Source organism: Eucyclogobius newberryi, unplaced genomic scaffold, assembly GCF_026437365.1.
Source record: "Eucyclogobius newberryi isolate DKJ021-1_F unplaced genomic scaffold, fEucNew1.0.hap1 SCAF_15, whole genome shotgun sequence".
NCBI classification, from domain to species: Eukaryota; Metazoa; Chordata; class Actinopteri; order Gobiiformes; family Gobiidae; genus Eucyclogobius; species Eucyclogobius newberryi.
In genome coordinates this window covers 13494022-13512176 of record NW_027315779.1, presented here as the reverse complement: position 1 = coordinate 13512176, position 18155 = coordinate 13494022, and the positions used below count along the sequence as shown (strand labels likewise).

The 18155-nt window shown below is 43.5% G+C and overlaps 1 protein-coding gene across 1 annotated transcript in view; it reads right to left on the bottom strand.

Moving 5' to 3' along the window:
- The window catches only part of klf5l (Kruppel like factor 5 like), a 30696-nt gene extending 14970 nt beyond the window's left edge, over positions 1–15726 (bottom strand). Inside the window, exons 1-4 of the mRNA XM_072446047.1 lie at positions 15434–15726; positions 5235–5687; positions 3908–4424; positions 1540–1599 (exon numbers count right to left, since the gene is read on the bottom strand). Of these exons, the coding sequence (XP_072302148.1) occupies positions 1540–1599; positions 3908–4424; positions 5235–5687; positions 15434–15580 (1177 nt within the window). The 5' untranslated portion in view covers positions 15581–15726. The remainder of the gene's footprint in view (positions 1–1539; positions 1600–3907; positions 4425–5234; positions 5688–15433) is intronic.
- Positions 15727–18155: the final 2429 nt, after the last annotated feature.

Below are 18155 nucleotides of genomic sequence, written 5' to 3'. Positions count from 1 at the left end.
CGAACCATCGAACCACTCCCCCCACCGCGACAGCCCCGCACGACCGAGCCTGAGGAACCGGTTTGGCCCTGCGGCGTCCTCCCTCGCCCTGCCCCCGTCGGCGGCGGCGACAGGCAGCGGCACGTCCCGACTGTTGATTTTTCATTGTACATTTCGATCCGCTTCACAAAAGCTCTGGGCGTAGCCAAACTTACACGGGACAAGAATAGCTCCCGGTCGGATCGAAATAAAGGAACGGCGAAGGAGTCGTCGAGCGCGTGCGAAAACGTGACGCGCCAACGATCGTTTCGAGACGCGCTTTCCAGTTTCTGATCTCACATCGGGTCTGGATTTTACATCACAACGTCAAAAAGAACATTTGCAATCCGAATATGATTGAGGATATACTTGATTCTAGACAAAATCAGAACTGTCGAACAATTGGTGCCTGTTTTATGCTCCCTACGATGTCTTTGTTCATGTTTGTAGCATCTGTCGCGACCTTTAAAAGGACAAATATTACGCAAAATTGACCTTTTCTTCCCTTTAACCCTGTTCTAACAATGTTCCCTCATCGAAAACACAGCCGCACTTGTGTTTAGCTTCCTTCACACTTTGTTTTGTTCGTCCCGTTCACGACCGTGCGTCTACATTAGCATGTCGGGGCAAGCTAGCTTTTGTTCGGATACACACGCAGCTAACTTTATTAATCCCACCAGCCAAAGCATGCAACACACAATGGAGTGATTTCAGACACATATTTGTCTTTGAATAAGGAACAATAAAGCGACGGCCAGAAGGTTGTAATGATGATGCTCCGATACGTACAAACTTGTTGCGTCAATCTAGCTTTTGTTAATTTGTGCTGAGAGAGAAGACGCTGAACTTTGTGCCAGCTTTTGGTTTTATGTGGATCGGTTCAGTTATTACAGAGATATGAACCATAAACCAGGTCAAGAGGGCTGCAATCTGACGGCTCATTCTTAAAGCCCCCCTATAGGTCGGACGACTCATTGGACTAAAATGCAGCTAAGAAAATTATAAAAATGTCATCACAGAATAGCACATTTTTTAGGTTTATAATTTCACTTCCTGTTTGTAAATGATGACATCACAGTAGGAAATCTAATGTCACCAATTTAGTTTAATTTGACAAATAAAAATATATGAGTTTGTTTTTAATTAATGTTTAAAGAGTCCAAAAAGTTGTTTCTTTGTGTAAATTCTGCATAAACTTGGAATGAGGAGTGTGAGGAGAGCACTTCCTGTCATTTTCTACAGATTTTTTAACGTTTTCTCCGCAAAAAGTATTACTGTGTGTCGGATCAGAACTGTTGTGTCATTTATGTGGATTTGGGATCTTGTTTACAGTCTGGTTGCTAGGTAACAGCTGCGGAATTACTTCCTGGAATTACTGCCTACGTCAAACCAGGAAGTACAATTCTAAACTTTTAAAAACGGGCAAAATGTCGACGTCACTGCGCATCAGCCGCACGACTCGATCTGCTCGCCGTGCGCGCTCGTTTACGCTTTCCGTGCTCAGATGAAGCGGTGAATTACCTGTGTGCGTCCGTTGGTGCGCCTTCAGGTGGGAGCTCTTTGTGTAAACTTTGGAGCAACCTGCGAAAACAAAACTACATTTAATATGAGAAATCAGGCCGTGGACACAGCCATGCGCACATCGCGGAAACAACCATGCGCACGCCGCAGACACAATCATGCGCACGCCGCGGACACAACCATGCGCACGCCGCGGACACAATCATGCGCATGCCGCGGACACAACCATGCGCACGACGCGGACACAATCATGCGCATGCCGCGGACACAACCATGCGCACGCCGCGGACACAATCATGCGCATGCCGCGGACACAACCATGCGCACGCCGCGGACACAACCATGTGCACGCCGCGGACACAACCATGCGCACGACGCGGACACAATCATGCGCACGCCGCGGACACAACCATGTGCACGCCGCGGACACAGCCACGCGCACGCCGCGAACACAATCACGCGTACGCCGCGGACACAATCATGCGCACGCCGCGGACACAGCCATGCGCACACCGCGGACACAGCCAACCATGCGCACGCCGCGGACACAGCCATGCGCACGCCGCGGACACAACCATGCGCACGCCGCGGACACAACCATGCGCACGCCGCGGACACAACCATGCGCACGCCGCGGACACAACCATGCGCACGCCGCGGACACAACCATGCGCACACTTGCATACGGATGCTAATAAAGCTGCCAGTGCAAGCGACACGCGGTTAGTTTGATCTGAACGTAAAACCTGATGAACATGACATTTTAACACATTTTTATTACGTAAGTAGGCTTATAATATGAGGCTAAATGATGGGACAAAGGTCTGGTTAAAACTATCCATGGGTTTGCAAACGGTTTAAACTAAATATTATACAGTTTGAATGTGAAAAAATCTTCAATGTTGATTATAACTATAGTGAACATAACCAATGTTCTCTTCAAAATTCTACCCAAATTACACTTTTTCTTCATAAAGCCGATCTCAGCAATTCACAAAAAGACCAGTGTGTGTTTGTGTGTGAGGGGCGTGGCTAAAGCTCGCGTGCACAGGAACAGTTTTGCCTCATTTCTTTGACTTCTCTCAAAGCCTCGACGCCACGTTTGAACCTCTCTTTATGTCACGCTTTGGTTTTGGATCATGTCAGACGCATTATGACCTGGAAATATCAGATTCTGGCTCTTGACAAAGCAAGTGCCGCGCGGCGATAAACAGGAAGCGGACAATGCTAACTTGTGCTAGCTTTGCTCGGCTAAGCATGTGGGCCCAATATATAAGTTAGCATCAGGGGAAATGCAGCGTAATGTATATGGTGTTTGGTGAGTTCTCTCTTGTCCAATCATCTGGCTACAACACTTAGCTCCTCCTTAAAGTATAGCTTTGTTTGGTGGGAGGGCACCTGTGGTAAACAGTTATCATAGGTTTACTTCCATTTAGTGGCAGTTTGTGAAGACAATTTGAAAAATAAAGAGTTTAAAATGACAGGAAGTAGAGCTGAATCCCTCTGTGATGTCATCAGTGTGCGACACAGTTTAAACCATGGTTGGACTAAATAAAGGTGTTTTATGGTATTATTGTGTGTCTGATCAGAACTGTTGTGTCATTTATGTGGAGTTTGGCTCTTGTTTACAGTCTGGTTGCTAGGTAACAGCTGTGGAATGACCTCTACCTGTGTCATATTTGTGCTAACGTCCAACCAGACAAAATGGTCAAACTGGGGACTACTTTTATCATTTTCAGATCCTTATTTTTCTCTCAACTTAAGACTGTTGAAATGTTCATAGAGTCGACCATAACACACTTTCAGTTATTAACCAAAATAAAAAAGCAACAATTTAGAAATTCCAGTGTATAAAAGTCAGTTAATCTGCTTTTCTATTACTATTACTATGAAAATATACTATGATTGAGCCTGGACTTGAGCGTTGCAAAAGTATAATAAGTATAATCAATATAATAAGTATGTAACACGTCTGAGTTTGTGAGAGTTTTCATGTAAAACCAAATCATGTAAAATACGACGTTAAATATGTTTAAACCGGGTGCTGACATCACTCACATGTGTCTGAACGCTTTTACGGTAAAGGGTCTACAGTAAAGGGTCTACAGTAAAGGGTCTACATTAAAGGGTCTGTGGTAAAGGGTCTACATTAAAGGGTCTGCGGTTAAGGGTCTACATGAAAGGGTCTGTGGTAAAGGGTCTACAGTAAAGGGTCTGCGGTAAAGGGTCTACATTAAAGGGTCTGCGGTAAAGGGTCTACATTAAAGGGTCTGCGGTTAAGGGTCTACATTAAAGGGTCTATGACGTGGCTCTGGCCCACTCGACCTATTCCTAATGTAAAAACGTTATTATCTCAGGATTGTTGGACCTTGAAAGTCGCAGAAGTGAATCCTCCGTTTCTCCAGCTCGGGGTTGTTCCGTCGGTTGTACTTGGGCCCCGTGAGGACCCCCTGGCCGTGCGTCATGAGCAGCGCGTGGGGGGACAGTCCTGTGATTTTGGGGGTCAGTATTTGCGGCGGCTGGTGTTGCTGGTGTTGCTGGTGCGCTCGGTGCTGGTACGGGGGCAGCGCCAGGTGCGGCCCGAGGGTGAGCAGCTCGGCCTGGGCGTCGGGGCTGCCGGGCTGGGAGTTGGGGGGCGACGGGGGCAGACTGTGGGGCCCCGTCTGCGGGTGGTGCGGGTGGTGCGAGTGCGGGCCGTGGGGCTGCGGGGCGTGGCCGTAGTAGGCGTGGTGCTGCGGGAGGGACTCCGTTAGCATGTAGCCGCCGTTAGCTCCAGTCAGCGACACGGAGCCCAGGTTTAACATGGTCCGGCCCCCGCTCGCCGCTGATTGGCTGGTGCTCAGGGTCATGGAGAGGTCGGAGTTGCTGATTGGCAGATGGAAAACCTGCCATGAAAACAAATATGAATCAATAATACGGTGTTGAAAATGTAAAACTGATTTTTTTGTGACAAAGACTGAGGCATTAATACATAAACTGAACTTAAAATTTGTAATAACAATACAATAGTCACCATGAATATTAAAGGATTATTTGAATATACATTATGGGGACGTTATTGGGACTACATTTTCATGCTTAAATAAAGGTCAATAATATACTTTGTTGTTTGTTGTTGTGTGATCGATCATCATATTAAGATGTATTGTTTGTTTTATTGATCTGTTAAAGAAAACCATAACTTTCTCCACAGAAAACTAAATATTCTGAAAAGAAGATACGATTATATCAATATATCAGATACTAATCAATACTTTGAGCTTCATCAGAACTAGCACAAGACCGCAATGTTAAGTAAAGACTAAATTTGTTAAAAAGAGCATTTTTAAATCATCACTGTGGTATTAAAATGGGTATTTCGTAGGGTGTATATCGGAGCGTGTATTTAGGAACGTGTATATCGGGGCGTGTATTTCGGAGTGCGTACTTCGAAGCGCGTATTTCGGGGCGCGTATCCCGGGGCGCATACCCCGGGGCGCGTATCTCGGAGCGCGTACTTCTGCAACTTTCCAGGTCCAACAATCCTGAAATAATAGCGTTTTTACGTTGGATGTTCCGCTGTTTTGTATTTGAAAATCTCTCAATAAAAGGTGAAAAAATAATTTTAAAAATACATGATATTGTGTTGTTTATGGAGGAAATGATGAATTGTGATTGGCTAGTTGCCCAGGACTAAAGCGGAACTCGGCGCTCACCTGTGGCTGCGGCGGCGGGGGTCCGATCTGGAGGTCCGTCTCTAGACCCTGACTCGCATTGGTCCCGTTCGGGCTCAGGTCCGGCTTGACGAAGACATTGTTGACGTTGAAGACCGAGGTGAAGTCCGGCAGGGCCTGGCCGCTCTGGCTCTGGCTCCGGTTCTGGCTCCGGCTCTGGTTCTGGGGGCCGGAGCAGGGCACCTCCAGACCCGGCTCGGTCTTGATGGTCTTGTTGTGGCGATACAGTCCCGTGCGCAGGTGCGTGGTGCTGGGCAGGATCACGTTGATGTTGACGCTGTACGGCGCCGGGGTCTTGTCCTCGGAGAAATACTCGTCCACCACCGACGCGCTCTCCCGCCGGTACTTCCTGTCGCCGGACTCGCACTCCAGGCCCAGGACCGGGGCGGCGGCGGCGGCGGCGGCGATCAGGTACTTGTCCAGATCCAGACGGGCCTAGACCACGGGACAGAGCGACACGGGGAAGGTTAGAGGACATCACTTTAATGGAGGAACAGATTATGCAAATGAGCAACGATGAGTACCGTATTTTCTGGACTATAAATCGCACCTTTTTTCGTAGTTTTGGCTAGGGTGCGACTTATACTATACACCGGAGCGACTTGTATGTGATATTATTTGTTATTTTCACACTTGCAACCACATTTCATACTCCAGTGCAATTTATATATGTTTTTTTCTTCCGACTTATATTCCGGAAAATACGGTAATAACTCTTTTTCCTTCCAACGATCTTTGTTCAAATTAGAGCTGCAACTAATGATTATTTTAGTAACTCACTGGTCATTTTTTCGATTAAAGACTTTTTGAACACAGTTTTAATCAAATAAAAGGTTGAAATATGGTGAGAGAATATTTACGGATAAAAAGTGTATTATTGATCAAAATCTGAAAGTTTTATGCTTTTTTGACATTCAGATTGAAAAAAAAAAAGTATGTTTAGTCCAGATAACGACTGCACTGATCAAACTACAACAATTGTTTTGATCATTGGGATTGATCACTGCAGCCCAATAGTTCAAAATAAAATGACTAATCACTAGCTCTTCATCGCCTTTGTTCGTCCACATAAGACTCTGAAGTCTCCGACACTCCAGTTCTGCGGTGAACGTTTTATGTTGCACATTTTCTGTCAGATTTATTTCTTATTTCACTAAATTCATCTTGAAATCCGTGGAAAAAGTCATTGAAAAATGTAAATAAACAACGTAAATAATAGTAAAAAACTAACTAAATGATTAAGATCCAAGATACAGTGCATAAAATAAAGCCACGAACAGCCTGAAACAAGAAGCTCAAAACAAGACAAAACACGACACAAATGAAGACGACCAATACTAAGGACCAAACCAGGGCTAAACCAGGTCTAAAACCAGGTCTAAAACCAGGTCTAAACCAGAACTGAACCAGGTCTAAACCAGGTCTAAACCAGAACTGAACCAGGTCTAAACCAGGTCTAAACCAGGACTAAACCAGGTCTAAACCAGGTCTAAACCAGGTCTAAACCAGGTCTAAACCAGGTCTAAACCAGGTGTAAACCAGGACTAAACCAGGACTAAACCAGGACTAAACCAGGTCTAAACCAGGACTAAAACAGGCAGTGGTGGAAACCGGTTGTACAACATTTCTTGCATTTGGCTGATGATTGTGTGTTTGTTTTTATTTTGGGGGAAACTGACTTCACCTTTATCTGATCAAACCGTTTTGTTAAAGCTAGAAATAAAAATAAAACCTGGACATTATATAAAATAAACTAGATGGAGGACTGAAGCGTTTGAACCTCTGGGGCTCCTGGTTTCAAGTTGGTTTCTCTGTTAATCTGGCACTGAAGTCAATAGTAACAAGAATACATTTTAATTTATGGTAAATAACAACACAAAAACAATAAGAGTGACAGTGAAAAGTTATCATTTCATAATCTGTCAAAGGTTGAACGATAAAACTAAAATGAAATCCAAACAGGTCTGGTGTAACTGACAAATGAAACCATCAGATAAAGAAACTAGGACAAGTTGTCCAAAACACAATAAAATAACATAAAAAAAAAATATATATATATATATATATATATATATAAATATATATATATATATTTTTTTTTACATGTTTTCTAGACAAACCGACACTTTGACAGATGTAAAACTATGATAAAAAGTCACCACAGGTTTTATCCTACCGAACGAAAAACGCGCGCTTTCAGTGATTTTACGTAGTATACGTTCGTTTGGCGAGCAAACCAGGAAGACCGCAGCTGGTTCTTCCGTTGGCCGACCCCGTGTGCGGTTTGTACCTGACGTAACGAGATGGAGCTAACGAGATGGAGCTAACGAGGCGCTGACAGGGGCTGGTGTCACTCGGACAAAAGGATCCAGACCCGTTTTAACGCCGTTAGGTTCAATCTCGTTCACGTTCAACAGCGCGAAACCTACACCTTTTGTGAAAAACGACAGACGGAATGACAACAGGTAATCTGCTGAACGACCGCGGAGGAGGAAGGACTCTGGGTTTTTAAAGAAACATCACCAGAGTAAAAGTAGCGCATGCAAAATTCTACTTAAAGCTGTCGAAAAACCTGTTTACAAATGTACGTTTAGCACAGATTTTGAGAACCGTTAAATGGGGTGATTTTGACGAAGAATTGCACAGATTGTAGGGAAGTTGAAAGATGGTAACAATAAGCTCCTGCCCAGGAGAAACAAATCTATAATAATAAGATCTACTCAGCCTGCGACACCCGCTACATATAACGATAATTCAAGAAATAAAAATTAAGAATCTATAGAATGATGTCTGAGCATGTTTATTGATCTCTAAATATAACTTGACTGATTGATATTAAAGGACAAATATTGAGCCAAAGCACCTTTATGTTACTATTAATAACCCTTTAAAATCACAGAAGCTTAATGTTTGTAGTAGATTCAGTAAAAGTGAATTCACCGACCGCATTCAGCTCTGCCTTTGTGTTTGTTCTCAGTTTAAATGTTTGAAATACTGATCCATAATCGCAAAAACACAGCAGAATAATAAGAAACGTGTACATTCTGACGTAAAAAAACAACAGATTATATTTTAAACCAAGCATCATCAAAATGCGACGTTTTGCGCAGCCGAGCGGATAACGATTGCACCTACACCACCGCTCCAGCAGGTGGCGCACTCAAGAAAAGTAGTCACTCCCTTTTTCAGTGAGATTCGTTTTTTAATAATGCGTCTTGACTTTTGAACTGCTAAAATGGCTCACAACAAACTGCGTAAGCGCGTGGGACAATGTGGTGTCCAGAGTCCTCGGTCCGACCCGCTTCAACAGTTTATCGTTTTATTTCTGGCCGAGGTCGTTTCAGATATACACGAACTCGCATCGCAACCGTTTACAGACTGCGGTTTGACCGGATTACGCCGGCCGCAGGTCAAACGTCATCTATTGTCCGTTGTTCTTCGGGTCCAGTTCCTTCTGCGTCATCCACTTCTTCAAAATAACTTTTATAACTGCTTCCGATGTACGTTTGCAAAGGGGTATCCATCACTCGTTGCCAATGCAGGCGTTCCGTGTCCGTGTTTATAAATCTGTACAAACTAAAGCTTTACACGTTCCAGACTGGAGGGGAACATAATGTGATTTCTAGAGCGGTCAGACTTTAGTCGTTGAGTCCATCAATCGGCGAATGGCGTTTTAGTCGACCAAAATTTTTTATAAAGGATTTATTTGGGACAACAAATAACTTAGCAGAGGATTTGATTGGAAGGAAAAGTGCATATTAATGAGAAAACAATATAAATATGCCAGAATTAGCCTATTGGTCCGTCCATCGTCCCAAACGACACGGTGCAAAAAATAAAACCACAGCTCTGAAACGCTCTGAAAACATGATGTAGCAATATTACAACAAATAATGAAGTAAGTCTATTTTATACTGGTAATAATTGAAGAAAAATGGAGCCAAATTCAGCGTTGCATTCTGATTTTTTAAGCGCACAGGATCGGACTAAACGGCGTGCGGTGAATACACGAAAGATCGGTATCGGGAACCCTTTAAAAGTTCTCAAAATCCGCGTGAAAAATAGGATTAAACTTTTACTTGAGTCAATTTTTTTAATGTGCTTGGGTATTTTCCTCTGTACTTTTACTTCACAACACCGAGTACTTCTCCCACCGCTAACTGGGGGACGCTAACCAAGATGTTCACGCTCCAACGCGCCGAGAAACGCCCCTCTTTGAAACCTTTCCGAGTCCGTTTTGTGGACGTCGTCGCCTCAACGCGTCGATCTGTCTCCGGCGACCTTTTGCGGAGGTAAAAAAAAAAAAAACGCTCTTTGTCACGGGGAGGAATGTGCGAAGACAAGCGCGGGTTAATCATCTGAGAATAACGCGGCCCTTATCAGCGAAACGGAGCCGGGGGAGTTTCCACACTTCTGCCTTTTATCGATCTCGTCCCCGAAGACCGCACGGACTTCAGGGATGAACTTAATCAGATTTTTGGAAATGCGACAGCGGATTCGGCCAGATTGGAGTCAACTACAGGAACAACTGGAAACTGGACAGGAAGTGTTGCTTTACGGAGCCGCGACAGTTAACGAAACAACCGTCATTCAACCGTAGAGATTCATCGCAGTCTTACTTTGATCACGGCGATGGTTCTCTGGACTTAACGGACTCAAAAAGACTTACGAAAAGACCTTTTGTAACGCAGACGGTGGCATTATTCCATCAAATTGTCAAAAAAAGTTCAAGGCATTCATACATTTCCTCAATATAATCTCAACAAAATATTGATAATATAGTTGTATCGCAGAATATGATTGGCATAACGAGCACACAAACGCAGGAATGGCACTGAAACCCTTTATTTTTCTTAGTTTAAAGGTTTATCACGTCTTTTTGCAGCTTTTCAACAGTTTTATCCCGGTAAAACTCGCAGTATTCTACTTCCACATTCCTTCAAAGAAATCATTTTGAAGTAGTAAACAATAGATTTCCCGCCTCGACGTCGTGACAAACTCGTTTCACCAGGGTCTCCATAAAAGCAAGGGAGTCAATTCTACGATTATGCTTTCAAATAAAAGTACTGCTAGAGTTTATTATAGACAATATCCTGTACTTTTCAATGCAAAATAATAGTATTTTCTTTATTTTACCATGTGGACTTTTACTTGTTCTGATAAAGCTCAAAATCTGTCTAAAACATTTCAGGAAAGTCAAAAACATTTTAGAAAAGGTCACATTTATGATGATACTAGTTCAAATGAGTATGTACTACTACTTTGTATCAATAAAACGTTCTATACTTTTGACCCTAACAAATAACTACTATACTACTACTATAACTATAACTATTACAACTACAACTAGTATAACTACTACAACTACTACAACAACTACAACTACAACAACAACTACAACTACTACTACAACAACTACAACAACTACTACTACTAATACTACTGGGTGAATGTAGGTGAGCGTCCAAAGTGCAGTACATTGTAAAGTTACATGGACCTCAAACATAACATCTGGGAATAATTAACCCTTTAATGCCACATTTGAGTCAAAGTGGAAAAACGGTCGTGAAAAAGACAAAAGTCATCAAAAAGTCTGATTGAAAACGCACAAAACACAGACGTACGCGTTTTCTCCGTATTCTTCATTGACTCACCACGTTGTGTCTAATGCCGCCTGATTACCCATAATGCCGTGCGGCGTCTGTGGTTTTCTGTTTACGTCTGAGCGAGAAATGAATCAAACCAAAACTCGACACGATCCAGTCGTGCCCGAAGCGGAGATAATACAGCGAGTTAAACGAGCAAGATTAACGGCAAATTATAGCATTATAGTCGCGACGAGAACAACGGCAAAAAGTACTGCAGAGTATGAAACCTCCTAACCCTTTATTTGTTCTGAAATGTGTAACAAAGGTGTAAAAATGGTTGAATAACAAGTCAATACCGACGTCACCTCTGGACTCCATCTCAAAATAGACACATTTGAGGGAAAATGGACAAAATTTGGACTTTTATTTTCGCTTTAATGTGCTTTAACCCTTCTTATCTTTGGATGCCGCCCCCTCGTTTTCAAGTGTTTTTCTTTACTTGTGTAATTACGTTGGTTAAGCTCATATTTAATGGAAAATATACTTTATACACTACAAAGATGGATCGTTGTCGTGTTTGGAAATATGTCGCGGTCGGCTCCTGAGGGAACGCCCACAAACGGGCCTCTGCGGGCGAATCTGCCGTTCGTTCATTTCAATATAGAAGAGCTGCTGCGTCGCTGCCTGTTCAACGACGACGCGAGCAAACGCAGAGTTTCCGAGGCAACGCTACGTCAGCCGCTTCCACCAAGATTTGACTTGAAGCAGCTGTTCTTAAAACACACGGAATTCTGCAGGAAACGCGTCAGAAGAGCGAGAAAACGCGCGTTACCCACTGAATCGCGTCATCGCATCAAATTCTCAGCTAGCTTAATGTTCACGTTGTGGATTTTTCTACGCTAAATACTGAGCACAGCGTTAATTCGAGTGAGATTAATGTATTTCCCAGACGTCCCAAACCCAATGGTTTATCTCCGGTTCCGTTTATGTCATTTCAAGGTTCGATGTCTGGACGACGTTCAAGACAAAGCGCGGAGACGACAGCACGTCGCGCCCTTTAAATAGGTTCTTCAGCTTGGACAACAACTTTGTGTCTTGCAGAGATTGCGGAGACTCGAGCCCAGGCCGATGCAAATGTGTGTCCTCAGAAGCAAATGAGCGCGCAGAGTATTTACATGAGAAACGCTGGCCCCAGACTCTGAACCAGTCCCTATGATGGTTAAATCCGGAGAGTCGGCTGGACGGGCTCAAGGGTTTGATTCAAAACAGACGTGTTCTCACTTAAGACCTTAATCTCTGTTCAAAGATGACCGTCAGAGAAAGCAAACTGCCCAAGGCGACAAACGACGTCCAATGAACACGCACTGTGGCACGCCTCTCAGAGTTCAGGTCTGAATGTCACATTTTTATCATTTCGGTCCCGTCCTTGAGCATTGGTTCAGCAATAATGACTTTTTAAGCTCTAATTTGACTCTCAACACATATTTTCATTCAACAATGAGAAGAAAAAACAACAAGAAAAAACTTTAAGATCTCGGTTTAGAACCCGGGGCCTTTAGTCCTGCTTTAATCCTGCTTTAGACCTGCTTTAGTCCTGCTTTAGACCTGCTTTAGACCTGCTTTAGACCCGCTTTAGTCCTGCTTTAGACCCGCTTTAGACCTGCTTTAGTCCTGCTTTAGACCTGCTTTAGACCTGCTTTAGACCTGCTTTAGACCCGCTTTAGTCCCGCTTTAGACCCGCTTTAGACCCGCTTTAGACCTGCTTTAGTCCTGCTTTAGACCTGCTTTAGACCTGCTTTAGTCCTGCTTTAGACCTGCTTTAGACCTGCTTTAGACCTGCTTTAGTCCTGCTTTAATCCTGCTTTAGACCTGCTTTAGTCCTGCTTTAGACCTGCTTTAGACCTGCTTTAGACCTGCTTTAGACCTGCTTTAGTCCTGCTTTAATCCTGCTTTAGACCTGCTTTAGTCCTGCTTTAGACCTGCTTTAGACCTGCTTTAGACCTGCTTTAGTCCTGCTTTAGTCCTGCTTTAGACCTGCTTTAGTCCTGCTTTAGACCTGCTTTAGACCTGCTTTAGACCTGCTTTAGTCCTGCTTTCGACCTACTTTAACCCTGCTTTATTGATGGTCCTACAGGTTGAGCCTGTTCTCTCGTTAGGGTTGAACTGGTCATTACATTACAAAGAATATTTTCCAAAGAGCGACTCGGCTTTGAATTCAGACAAACTCGTTTTCCTGTTCCACGACTTTGCCTCGTTTGCCCTTTCAGAGTTTAGAGCGTGGGAAAGTTTAGAGCTGTTCTAGTCTTCAAGAGTTCTAGAATTTAGATCACCTTTTTAAAATATACGTCATTTTATCATAAATATTCAATGGAAAAGGGCGACAAACAGCCTACACATTTTATTCATTAAGTTTTTATATGATTATTTCTATTGTACGTCGAGAAATAGATCATCAGCAGCATCGTCAGAAGCCTTTATCGAAATCGCAGCATCGTCCATTGCCTTTATCGATATCGCAATATCGTCCAAAGCCTTTATCAAAATCACACACACCACACACAGACACACAACACTCACTACACACGACACACGACACACAAACACACGACACACACTACACACGACACACAAACACACGACACACAAACACACAGACACACAAACACACAGACACACAAACACACAGACACACAGACACACAACACTCACTACACACGACACACAAACACACGACACACAGACACACAAACACACGACACACAAACACACAGACACACAAACACACAGACACACAAACACACAGACACACAGACACACAAACACACGACACACAAACACACGACACACAAACACACGACACACAGACACACAACACTCACTACACACGACACACAAACACACGACACACAACACTAACTACACACGACACACGACACTCACTGCGTCTACATTATCACTCACTATAAGACACTGCATTTGTGTTCGACTTTGACAAAACCAGATGGATTTTTCACATTTTCTCTCAGTTTCACGTCATGTTTCACGTCATGTTTCACGTCATGTTTCACGTCATGTTTCACGTCATGTTTCACGTCATGTTTCACGTCTTCACTTCATATTTCTTTGTCTTTTCTAACACGAGCGTGAAGCAGAAGTTTACGAGGCGAAAGAGCAGATGATGATTGTCCGAATACGACCGGAATAAACCGTCTTTGTGCTGATAAAAAGGCCACAAGCGACAAATGAACATCTAATAGTTGTGGCTACATGCAAGTGGTTAATTAGAGGTTATAATTAACATTTATTCACGCCTTATTTGGCTGCTAATTAGGTATTTACAATAATTTAACAAACGCCTTATTATTGCCGATTATGACGTCATTTTTGTACATGAATTATGAACTTATCCACATTAGAATCATAATCATTGCGCAACAATGTCTTAAGATCAGACTAATGAGCAGTAATTAAGAGAATATTAACAGGAAAGTACTTCAAATGTAAAATCTGCAGCAGAACAAGAAAAAAAGGACGAATAAACATAACATTAACGTTAAATTAAGCATTTAAATGTATGCAAATTAGCAGCAAACTAGACGTTATGAAGTTGACCCTAAAATAAAGTGTTTCAAGTGAACAAAGTGGTGTTTACGTCATAAATAATAGAAGGAGAAGTGGTTTGGAGGACTTTAACCCGCTGCAGAGACTAAAGCTTAAAGCCCCAGCACGTCCCTTTTTAGCCAACGCGGAGAGCGGCGAGAAGGGACAAACATCCGGCAAAAAAAAGCTGCGGCGTGTAAAAGGTCTACACGAGTTTATCACACTTTCGCAGATCACGTCCGTTTTTTTGCACCTGTTTTTTTCATTTTGGCTGTTTTTATTTGGACTGACGAAGACAAAAAGTGCTTATACGAGTGGGCTTGATGCTCCCTCTCGTTTCCATGGAAATGTGCTCACTTCAGTTGCAATGTCCGCAGGATCCTGCCAGAGTTACGCGCTGTAGCTTTAAGATGCGGTTCATCCACTTCTGCACATTCACCGCGCGCAACAAATATCGTCACGTGATCGGTCGCGATTCAAACCGATCTCCATTATCACTTTGCAAACGATGATATCTAATGTCTGTGCAAACACGCTCTGGAACACATGCGGGCCCCTGGACAAGTTTAGTGTCGAAAACGTAATCAATACTTCATTTAACTATTTATCGGGAAACAAACGCCGTCACGCACTGAACTTTCAAATGTTACGTTCAATTGTGTATGAGATTATGCAATAATGTGTGTGCGGGTGATCTGGGACTATTGTGAAGCAAACGTCATAGTCTCTGTCTTAAAGGCAAATCATAAAAATAAAGCCAAATCATAAAAACAAATTACATTTGAAAATCGTAAAACGCTGCAGAACTGTTCAGCCATAACGCATCTAAACCAAGATTAAACCAGTAATAAACAAGACAAACTCAGACAAATCAAGTCTGCATCAGGACTAAAACAGATCAAATTTAAAGAAAAAGAAAAAATAATAATAATGAAAAAAAACTGCGTAAAAGGCGGTGGTGTGTGACATCAGCGGTGCGCCAGAGACTCTCACCCCGGGTTTGACGTCCTCGAACACGGCCGCGTCCTCAGCGCCGCCCGCCGCTCCGCCCGTCATCCGCACCGGCCTGAGCTGCGTAAAAACGGCCCGTTCTTCGCTCGACTGCGCCGCGCTCATCGCGAGTCCGACTCCCGCTGCCATCAACGAGTCTCCGCGCTCTCTCCAAGCCGGGAAACGCGCTCTAAACTCGGCTTACAAACGCATACAACTGCGGGAAATGTGTGCGTGTTGGGGTGGTTGTTTTGTTTGTTTGAATGTGGTTTACGTAGCTTGAAAGGTTAGTCCACGCGCAGAGCACTTCTGCTTTGGAGACAGGTACGGCTCACCTGTGATATGTACGGCGGGGAATGGGCCAATGAGAGCGCAGTGGGGCGGAGCTCACCTGCGCAAAGGTAAAACGACTGAAGATAAAGATGCAACATGGCGCTGCAGGGAAACGTGAGCACGGAGGCGATAAACTACATTCTATTCTATCCTATTCTATCATATTATGAGGTCTAATATGTGGAAAAGGACCTCAGCCTCAGAAGGTAGAAGACTCTGGCTCTTCCTGGAGACATATTCTTGCCCCGGTACAGTTTATTGTCCAAATAGACCCCAGAGATTGCATATGTTTACGTTCTACACATCTGCACTTCAAATGTTACGCTAATACTTTAATATGAGTTCATTCTTTCTATTGACAATGACAATCACAATCACGAGTCGTATACTTCACCGTCCTCACTGAGTCCCTGGATGGAGGTGGGGGGGTCACAGCAGCTTCACTTTTCCCTCTGGACCACCACCAGTTTCTTGGTCTTTGTTGTGTTGAGCTGAGGTTGTTTGCTCTCGCCCTGTTTCCACTGGTTCAGTTGGAGTGGATCGGTTCAGTCTGAAAGTGTCTCCACTGTCTTAAGTGAGCCGTAGGGGCCCATTTAGGTCCTATGTGGATCCTGAGATGTTCTACATCCCAAAGCGGTCTGTTTCTCTTCAGTTCCAGGTGCACTTTAGCTCAGGAGGAGGAGAGATGATTGGACGAGAGAGAACGCAGACAAGAGGCAAAAGGCAAAACGGAAAATAATAATTTGTCCAAAAAACTCAGACTTGATCTCATGCTAAAGCGCCTTATTTCCCCTGATGCTAACTTAGAAGATAAGATAATCCTTTATTGTCCACACATGTGGAAATTACGGTGTTACAACGCAGTAGATACAGGGGGAAAGGACAGATGTCTTGTAGGAAGTTTAAAAAACACTCTTAATAGAAGAACTCTTATAAACAAAACAAAAAACTCTAATTAACAAAACTCCTCTCATATCTTGATAGGGAATGGAGGAAAATAAATAAATAAAATAAAATGATAAAATATTAATAAAGTAAAGTGAAAATAGCAAGTATAAGACTAAATAATACTAATACTAATGGTAAGTAAACAAAACAAAACACTCTTATTTACATCAGTTGTATGCACATGAATATGAGGGTATTGCACATGGTTAAGTCAGTCAAGTATTGCACGTGTTCAGGGCTAGCAGTGTTTGTTATACAGTTATATGTCGAGCCTTGGCAACACAAAGCTTGCAAAGCGCGTTAGCAACAGCCGTTTCCTGTTTATCGCAGCGCGACACTTGCTTTGTCAAGCGCCAGAATCTGATATTTCCAGGTCATAATGCGCCTGACATGATCCAAAGCCAAAGCGTGACATAAAGAGAGGTTCAAATGCGGCGTCGAGGCTTTGAGAGAAGCTAAAGAAATGAGGCAAAACTGTTCCCGTTCACGCTAGCTTTAGCCACGCCCCCCTCACATGCAGAGAAGTCAAAGAAATGAGGCAAAACTGTTCCCGTTCACGCTAGCTTTAGCCACGCCCCCCTCACATGCAGAGAAGTCAAAGAAATTAGGCAAAACTGTTCCCGTTCACGCTAGCTTTAGCCACGCCCCCCCTCACATGCAGAGAAGTCAAAGACATGAGGCAAAACTGTTCCTGTGCACGCTAGCTTTAGCCACGCCCCCCTCACATGCAGAGAAGTCAAAGAAATGAGGCAAAACTGTTCCCGTTCACGCTAGCTTTAGCCACGTCCCTCACATGCAGAGAAGTCAAAGAAATGAGGCGAAACCGTTCCTGTGCACGCTAGCTTTAGCCATGCTCCCTCACATGCAGAGAAGTCAAAGAAATGAGTCCAAACTGTTCCCATTCATGCTAGCTTTTTGCCACGCCCCTCACACACACAAACCGTCTTTTTTTGATTTGCTGAGTTCGACTTCAGGATTAGAAAGTGTAATTTAGGCACGAGTTATATTTCATTTACGTAGCAGACGCCATTAAAGGAGGCGTGTCAAACGAGTCCTCGGTGATCTCAGGAAAGTTTAATGACACATTGTGGAACATTCCGGATGAAACAATACCATTTCTCCAGACACACTCCACAGCCTGCAGCTTTCACTCACCTGTTTGCACCTGTCGTCATGTTTGATTGGAACGTGCTCGTCCTGATCAGAGTCGTGTCACTCAGACGTCTTCTGTGTTTAACCTGTTAAAGATAATGACATGTTTGGAGACGCACCCAGAGCACAGACAGTTACACGAACACGCTAATCACCACTTTCCTTCTCAACCATTAACGAGCTGACGACATGTGACAAACAATATGTGCAGGTTTAGAGATGTCTGGCCCTTAGCCGAGAAATGTTGTTTTTGTAAAGCGTTATTCTAATTCTGCTGATTGTACGCCCCGAG